Source organism: Anoplopoma fimbria, chromosome 5 (assembly GCF_027596085.1).
Source record: "Anoplopoma fimbria isolate UVic2021 breed Golden Eagle Sablefish chromosome 5, Afim_UVic_2022, whole genome shotgun sequence".
In the NCBI taxonomy this organism is placed as follows: Eukaryota; Metazoa; Chordata; class Actinopteri; order Perciformes; family Anoplopomatidae; genus Anoplopoma; species Anoplopoma fimbria.
In genome coordinates this window covers 17,612,814-17,621,958 of record NC_072453.1, presented here as the reverse complement: position 1 = coordinate 17,621,958, position 9,145 = coordinate 17,612,814, and the positions used below count along the sequence as shown (strand labels likewise).

Below are 9,145 nucleotides of genomic sequence, written 5' to 3'. Positions count from 1 at the left end.
ACACACAGGCCTGAAGCGCAGCCTCTGTGTTTGGTCCTGGTTGTTGTTGCTGTTCCAGTAGTAGCCTTATTCTGTCGCTCAGAGCAGCAGGAGAGAGTTACATCTGTGCCGCGTTTGCTTGTGATGTCGGTACAGAAATAGAAGTGAAGGAGCCGGCGTTTGAGCCGACCATTCAGCTCTCTTGACATCCCTGGGTAAAAATAAGCTGTCTGGGACTCGGCAGGCTCTTTGGTGTCGAGTTTAACATCTGCTTTTCATAACCTGGTACAGCATCATTGCGTGACGGGGCAGCCACAGGTGTGTTAGCGTTCAGCTGAGACTGGAGGAAATCTAAATAGACTATTTACACTGTCGGCATTACAAGAGGTGGAGTTTTATATCCATAATCATTATCAGAGTTGTTGTCTTCTGATGAGCTGCTCCTTGTGCTGTAATAGAAGGAAGAGTCTAGAGTTAAATACCGTAACACTGAAAACAAATGGCTGTTATGCAGATTCTATTGTGTTATTTGTAAGTACACAATGTGTGAAATCACACTGAGATATTTCCAGTGCAGGTACAGCAGAAAAAAAAATCTTTTGTTGTTTGTCATGCAGAAAAATAAAATACATTATGGAAAAAAATGTTAAATACTTAGATTTTCTCATGACCTCACCACTTCCTTTCCCATAACGCTTTACTGACAATTTGTCAATTTAGCGTAACATTATTTATCACGGCCAAGGCTCGATTCTCTGGCAAAACACAAGGTTACTTCACAGCGGTTGCAGTTCTTCATCTTGCTTTATTTAGTGCTGCTAGCAAGGCAAGACTGCAGCCTTGAGTGACTGAGGTGAAATTGAGTGAGTTCACCCTTTTCTATAACAGTGGGTTTGAATTAAAAGGAGCAACAGTTGACATTCATTCATCCATTGTGTGTAACAATGTTCAGAAACGATAACATTGATGTGAAGCACCTTCGTTAAGCATCGACCTGCATGAAGATATGTGATAGGACAGGATCCCCTTGAGATAAGTAAAACCAGCAGGAGGTTGATGGAAACTTTCAGTTGGATCTACTCAGACCTTTATGAAGTCATGGTTGTTAAGATTTTGATTGCAGGTAGCAGGAGAAGGACTTAAACTCAGATACAGACGAGGAGGCAGCAGGAACAATTCAATGATTTAATGGGAACAAGTGCAGTTCCTGTTTTGAGAGTATGGCTGTTTGGAGCATGCTGATTGGTTAGCTTCCGATGGCGTGACATGACCAAGGAAAAACACAAGGGATGTAGGTAGGTGGTGGCTGTGTCCATAGAGCAGGAAAGGCAGGATGGAAAAGAATTGGAAAAACTAACCGACATAGAAATCACAGCTGATAGCGACAGGTTTCCATACATATTGTTCATGCTGATTCTCTGTTTAATGTAAAAGCATTGTAAGTCAGAAATCAGCACCACCCGAAACTCCTTCAGCTCAGACTACAGCTAAAATTAGAGGTTTTCTAAAATGGAACACTACCACTTTTGTCCAAAATCATCACAAAATATAAAGTTCCTTATAGTATCTTTAATTTCTTTGGTTACGCTGACGTTAGAGGGTCAACATGTATGGGAATACATACAATATAAAATTCAGTTTTCTTTCATTTATTCAACAGCGTTACACAAATGTGTGGTCCTTGATCAAATAAAGCACATGTCACTTTTGTTAATTTTTTTGTCAGTATTAGGCAGCCTTATTGAATGAAATGAACAGTCTTTATTCCACCTCATCTAGCTGTTATTGTGTCAGCTGTGAAAATAAGATCGATGATTCTTCAGCTGTCACTTTTCCCTGGCTTTAGGTTTAAACTTTAAACTTCACCAGCTCTCTTCTGAGGTCGAGGACCCAACTATCCCCATGTAAGACACACAATACAGCCGAGATTGAGATTGAGATTGTCACGCTTGACAGAGGCATTGATTGATTAATGCTAATTCTGAAGTCTGTGCTGATGAGAGATGTCATCGTCTTGTCACAAAGGTCCATAAGTGAGAATCTGGTGGAGTTTCAGGGGTCAATCAGCTCATCTGCCTGTCAATCAAACACGTTATTTAAGAGACAAGAGGCAAATCCCTGAAGAAGAAACTATCAGTGATCGCGTTCACTGTCTCTTTATTTGGCACTGTATTTTGTGGTTTGTTTGTGTGTCCATATCAGCAGAGAGAGAGAGAGAGAGAGTGTGTTGTGAGTCCACATGGTGGATCATTGTTGTCTGAAGGATGCTACGGGCTGAGAATAACTTGAGGCCACAATAGAGAAATGAATCCAAGCGTCATAAAATCATAATGCAATTACATGCAGTTGTTTCTGCAGAAATCAACAAGAGGATTAAAGTTTAAATTACTCATTTGCAAAGACAAGCAATAAAGCAGTCTTCTGCTATGTTATCTGGATTGTGAGGGCATATAATGCAAAGTTCATCATGCATTATTAATGAATTTTATATTAAAAGTAATATATGCAGGCTTCCTGGGTCTCCTATTACAGAATGGAAGTGGATTTATTGATTAAACACTTCATGTGTTTGACGCATCATGTGTTGATGCAAAGTATGAGGCAACAGCTGCAAAAACATGGATGTATGTATGACATTTATATATGTATTTTTTGTAAAACACAAGCCTATGTTAATGAGTTGTATGAAAATGAACCCAGTAGCCTGAAAGAATGTGGGCAATGTACGCCTACGTTTCTGCAACGGGATACATTGAACGTTGACCTATTGAACCAAAAATATGTATTATTAAAATATGTTTCATGTTCGTTGTTTCAAACTCCACATGGTCAAAGTTCTGAAACAACCTACTTGGTAAAGGTTATAAAAAAAGACCATGGTTTGTGTTAGTGAAGTAATGATGTAAAGGGTTAACAAACATAGCAACGTAGCGTAACAAATGTAACGTAAAAAGTGTAACGTAAAAAGTGTAAAGTCAATGTTGGTTCTTGGTTTCACACAGGACACGAACTACGGTCTGCTGGGTGAAAGTCCTCCGTTTGTTTTACTTGTTATAATCGTTATGATGCCATGAAACTTTCAATAATAGTGGTTAGTTTTATTACGTCACTTGCTCTGATCAATTGAAAAAACGTTGACAGTCACCTTATCCGTGGTTTAAAGAACAGACATTGCCAACTTTTTTTTTCCCCAGCGACAAAGCTGATAAATGTTTTTTTCAGATGTGATTATATAATTCAAGCATTTGCACTTTTTTACTGGCCAGCATACAGTAAGGATCATATAAACATTTTTGGTCTGATTTATACAGGCATAAATGCACTAATTATCTCCTACAATGAGAATACTGAAACCTGTTAGTCCGTCTAGAATGTGTTTTTGTTGCACTTTAACAAGTACACAGTGAACCAATTTTCCACTAGATTAAGTTAGTCAAGAATAGGTGTGTGTGTGCCTCTTGTCTACCGGTTACTAATCCAACGCCTCGTCTCCATCACATCAAATATTTAAGTGTCTTCCAGAGTAATAAAGTTAGGATTGATTAGAGGACATGCCCCTGCGTTTGGACGCCTGGAGCAGGATGGAACCAATAAGAGAAGTAATTAGAGGAAGATAAACGGGAAAAAGGCTGAGAGGAGGAAACTCTTGTGTCTTTGGTCTGTGTGGCATTTGTATTTAACAGATTAACGCTCAAAGGGCAAGTGTTCTGTTTAACGTAGACACTGTCACAATCCACTCTGATAGCAGGAAGTGAAAGTAAACAAAGTAAATCAATGCACATATATGAGAACATCCTCTGATATGTGCAGCGAGGCAGCTTGTCAATATTAGAATTCAGTCTTTGTGTGCAAAGTCACAAACGGGGTGCTCTGATTCTTTCAAATTGCACTGCGTAGGTTTTTGCAAAGCACGAGCACGCCCTCCAGTGCTAAACTCTGGTAATGAAGTTGGTCCAGAAAGGCTGCACAACAAAACATACACTGAACAAAGTTAACACTTTAGATTCCACCCCCATTTTTTTAACGTGGTGAAATAAAAGATGTTATACTTTTTAATGCACACAAGTTATTTCTTTCAAATTCTGTGACCAAATTTATTACAATTTAAAATATAAGGCACCCTGAACTATGGATTTCAAATGGCTAAGGCTATATGCTCTTTTTAGTAAATGGGACTTATCTGTGAAGAGAACACTTCTCAAAAGTGCCAGACAGCATTGAAGGAGGGCATTTACCTATTCAAGGCAGTTACCACGCTGGACTTCACTCAGGTCAAGACAATGGAGAGGACATTGAGCATGCAGACAAGCTTCACTAGGACGCTTTCCCACACAGGAAAGGTTTGCCTTCAGGGCTTTCTGCCAGAAAAGGATCATTTTACCCCAAAGCCTAAATATACTAGGTTTGTTGCCTTAGCTTAAGGAGGTTTCTGGTAGAAAGCCCTGAAGGCAAACTTCTCCCATGTGCCATGGTTTATTTAGTGGGAAAACCAATTGCCGCATCAGTTGTGTGGGTGGCTGATCTCAGACGATCGTTCAGGTGAAGAAGCTGGTTGGTGAAGTCCTGGGCTAGCATGGTTACACATGGTAGCTTCTCAGCAACAACATTGGAGACTATCTAGTGGACGTTCCTGCAGTCAGCATGCCAATGCTAGCTCCCTGCCAAGCCACACCTGCTCAATAATCATGCTGTTAAATCAGCATCTTGATATGCCAAAACTCTTTGGTTTGCATAGAAAAAGTCTTCGACCTATTATTTCAACTTGTGAAAAATGATTTTTGTTCAGTGTAAAAGTCAGACATAAAGGAATGGGACAATTTAGGACATATTTGTTTATTTGTTAGCTGATGATCTTGTTGAGGAATAACTGGCTCATGGCTGGTTTTACATGGATCTTGACCAACCTGTTGGAGGAGGCAAGTCAAATTTTGTAAATATAAAAGCAAGGATAGAACACTCATATTAAAAACGTAAGGTGTTTTATTGTTTACAGTGGGAGTCTGCTATCAATAAAATTGAGATTGCCTTAAGAAAAATGATTCACTTGCACTGTAGAAAAGAAGATTATCAATATTGCCTAGAAGAGAAAAGCACTCGTGAACAAATCAACAGCAAGGACATCATTATAATATTAATCCTTAAGTTTTTCATGATTTAATGCATAATGTTCACTGATATATAGCATTTTCCTCATTCCGGATTCAATTATTGCACTGCGTTGCATAGGACGTTGAAATGAGCTGCGACAGACTGTGTTTTTACATGAAGCAGGTAGTTGTTAAAAAACGTCAAAATGCAAACAAACAAAACAAAAGCATCAACAAGAACAGGCAAGAGACATTCTGAAGCGTTTGCAGTTTGAATGTGTGTCCAGGTTCATGGTGTGTAAACGTTCCCCTGATGCTTTGGTGTGCACCAGTAATTAGTGGTCTAATTGGAGAGGTTTGCAAACCCCCTCAGAGCTCTATGTGCCAGTTAGGTCAGTCTGCAGAACTTAAGCTGTCAGAGGAAAGTGTGGAACACGCGAGTCTTCAGACTTTTGGTTCGGGGGACATGCCTCGTAGAGAACTTGATCAAATTGCACAGATTCGAGCAGCTTCCCAGGCTGGAGAACGGGAACCAACGAGCCGTCCGTTTGTTCCCGTGGAGGCTCCAGAAAGAGGAGGAGCAGCGCTGGAAGACCTCGATGTTGACCGCGTATTGACCCGGCGCCCACTGAGACACGCACACCAGAGTCACGGAGGAGGCAAAACCACAGGTGTGAGGTGAGACGCCATGGAAGACGGACTCCTCCGGCCTCACAGATGTCCCCCTCTCCCAGACCATGCCGGCCTCCTCTGCCACCCCCATACCACTGAGGTTACAGAGGGCCTGAAGGCACACTTCCTCCAGGGCCTCCTCATCAGGGAAGCGGAGCAGGATGGCGACAAGACGAGGAACTGCACCTCGACGGAGCAACTGTTCCTGCAGCCTAGCTGAAGGGTGACAAGAAAATTGAGAAAGATGTGTAGCATTTTATTACACACGAACTTTGACCTGATGACAAACATTGTGAAATGCAAAAGGCAACATGGTAGAAGCTGTAAATCTAGTAGGGACTGGTCTCACATGCACACACATAATTATTAAACAACATTGATTGGTTTTATTATACGTACAGCTGTCATAAGACATGTGTGAGATGGCTCTTGCAGCGTGAAGGAGCAGTTCCTGGTCTGGACTGGTCAGGACAGACAGCAGAGCCGTAACCAAACCAGCGTCACCGAAACCTTTACGAACCACAGCTGACAGGAAACAAACAGTCACAATCACTGGACGTAAAACTACACTGATAGAAGAATAAAAATAGAAAGGATAAAGATGATCCTGCAGGCTTTTAGGACAACCAACAGGAAATGCACCTCAGAGAATCAGCAGCTTGAATAAGAAACTGTGTTCGAATTAATTAAAGACCAACACACATCTGTATAAATAGCTTACATTCCTTGGCGAGTTCAGATATCAGTTTTGCGGTCAGCAGAGCGAGAGGCCCTCTGGTCCTCAGAGACAGGGCCAGGATTGGCAGGATCCCACTGATCACTACCTGCTCAGCAGCGCCTTTCTCTGGACACAATCAGGAGTACAAATATAAACCAATCACTGATACAAATACACAATAAAGACAAGAAAAGTTTGTCTCTTATAAAGCATAAATTGATATTTGTTCCTTTAATCAATGAGCAGCACTGAATTGAATCTGTTTCAGCCTTGATTTCAAAGTCTTTACCTCCTCTGCCTCTCTATCCCTCGTTGCTCCCTCGCTAGAAGACATAAATACAGCTTAACGTCTAGCGAGGACTTAGAACTGTCATAAACCTGATCCCTTCACAGCCTCTCAACCCACAGCTCCCCATCTCTTACCGGTGTGGCTTTTATTTGCTGCAGGTTTTATCGTTCCAAATGGGGAGCTGTTACGTTAAAGCTGCCACTCAGAGTGGGAGGCATTATGTCTTAATGTATACATGTATGGAAAGACATAAATATGTAAATTAAGTGTGGCAGCAGGACTGTCAGCGTTTTGCAATTCAAATCACATCAAATGAAAGACAAAACAGGTTTCGATATATTCAATGCTGTCAGATAGTGTGACAGGCGACACTTGGGGGATAGCATAGGCTGAACATATTGAAATATATTATTTAAATTATAAATGAGACGTCACAGTGTAAAAGAGTGAAGATGAACTCACTCTTCTCCTTGATGTTGGTCAGCACTGTGTTCAGATGTGGTTTCAGTTCGTCTGCGATCAGTTCCAAACCGAGGACTCTGATAGCGCCCAACGCATTGTTCAGGTTGTCTGTTGGGGAGATGTTGGGAGAACTGAGTCATGTTAGGAGTCACAAAGTGTTTCTGGATGCTCTATGGGAGCATTGGAGAGTCAATACAGCTGGTGTGAGAGAATAAAGGCTGTTCATAAAACAAGAGAAACTAGTGGGAGTATAAAGCGTGACTGGGACTCTCCATGAGAACAGTAAGGATTCCTGCAAATAACTTGACTAATTGCACAGAGAAACACTTTATTCCTGCATATCATACTTGCAACTAGATGTCTTTTTGGCGTTTTTTGGCGCTTTGAACAAGTTTAAAAGAGTCCACACCCATGCAAGCGGCTCTGTGAGGCTAAAGGCTAACATCTGCATGCTAACATACTGATGTTTAGCAGGTATACTGTCTATAATCATCACCATCCTAGTTAAGTGCGTTTGCATGCTACCATTTTCCATCCAACAGTCTTTAAGACATTTTAGCCACTCAAAACCACAAGTGTCAACATCAGGTTTCATCCCTGGGACCACAGATGTCAGTACAAAGTGTGATGGCATCAGTTTTCAAGAGTATGATCAAATTATAACTTTATTTGACTATTTGAATTCATGGAATTCATGGCTGAAAGATCACAAGTTTTATATCTTGTCACCAACACACATGCTTTTTTAGTCAACAGGCTGCATAGACCTCTTCTCAGGACTGTGGATTCATATAGTCCTGACTCTCCTGTTAGCTTCATTGCACCTGATAGGGTGGGACAAATGCACCTCTATCATTCTTATTGGTAGATGAAGATCATCATAGCTCTGCCTTCCTTCATCCTGGGCAGAGGTCTAATCAGCCAGAATAATTCAAAACACCTGTGTGGATGTTCAGAGGCTTTTAAACTTTATTTTAGAACATTTCCTCCCATCCCAAAATACCAGAAGAGACTATTTAACCTTTAACTTGTCTAAATAAGCTGCTGAATGGCCGGCGGTGTTTAAGTCTGGCAGCAGCAGGTCCCATGTGTGAAAGAAAAGTGTAGCTATGAATGAATAAGAGAGAAAACACTGTTACTGTTATACTCACAGTCTGGTGTGGAGGGCTGCAGTCGACTGGATCTGCGTTTGTCACCGCGGAAACGTGAGTAGGCGTACATGAGTGGCACATTGGTGTGTCCCATTCTGCTCCGTCCAACATCCAGTGATGGAACTTTCTCAGGTTGACATCTTCGTGCAGAACACGCAGCATTTAATCAATAGTTGTTGTCCTTTCCTTTAGTGTCTGTGGAGGCATCAGCTGTTGCTTTAAGGACACCTGCTTCAACCTGCACCGCCTCTCTCTTTAATCCCCACGGCTGAACCAGCTTTCACTCCTGCACTGTTGGGTGTAAATAAAAACAGTTGTCTGTAGTTTTGAACGCACCTGTCCAGTCTTCCCTGAACTCCAGCTGGCTCTGTCTGCTCTCTCGGGGTTAATATGGAGCAAATCCTCTCTAAAGCTGTTCTCTCTCCCTCGCTGAGTGTTTGTGTGGGGGTGCCGGTGAGGTATTAACATGCACTTGGCTGACTGTCGGGTGTATTGCGCAGCCCTGAATTCTCCCACAATGCCTTTCACCTTCTAGTAAACCCAAAGCCAAAACAACAACAACAACAAGATCAATCCGGCACCTGTTTTTGTGCACAAAGGTATTATTAGATGGCATTTTTCCCAGAATGCAAAGTGTTTATAGGAGTTAAATAAATAAATGTCCTTACCTTTCTTCTCTCCAGAGTTCTGTAATTAAACAAATGCTACAAAGATTCACTGAAACTCCCAAATTAAGGATATGAAACCATTCTCTCTTTTTACTAAACAGATTGCTGCAGAAATGAGT

General features: G+C 41.4%; 1 protein-coding gene across 1 annotated transcript; it reads right to left on the bottom strand.

Moving 5' to 3' along the window:
* Positions 1 to 5,224: 5,224 nt before the first annotated feature.
* si:dkey-21e13.3 (uncharacterized protein LOC100150043 homolog) lies at positions 5,225 to 8,783 on the bottom strand. The gene is made up of 5 exons (XM_054599392.1): positions 8,359 to 8,783; positions 7,208 to 7,315; positions 6,460 to 6,582; positions 6,138 to 6,263; positions 5,225 to 5,954 (listed from the first exon to the last, which is right to left on the bottom strand). Exons 1-5 carry the CDS (start codon positions 8,450 to 8,452, stop codon positions 5,482 to 5,484), a joined length of 924 nt encoding a protein of 307 aa, XP_054455367.1. The 5' UTR covers positions 8,453 to 8,783; the 3' UTR covers positions 5,225 to 5,481.
* Positions 8,784 to 9,145: the final 362 nt, after the last annotated feature.

Coding starts and splice junctions, on each gene's coding strand:
- si:dkey-21e13.3 (XM_054599392.1), bottom strand. CDS start 8,452: ATGGGACACACCAATGTGCCACTCATGTACGCCTACTCACGTTTCCGC. Junction 7,316..8,358: donor GCAGCCCTCCACACCAGACT/GTGAGTATAACA, acceptor TCTCCCCAACAG/ACAACCTGAACAATGCGTTG. Junction 6,264..6,459: donor ATCTGAACTCGCCAAGGAAT/GTAAGCTATTTA, acceptor GTTTCCTGTCAG/CTGTGGTTCGTAAAGGTTTC.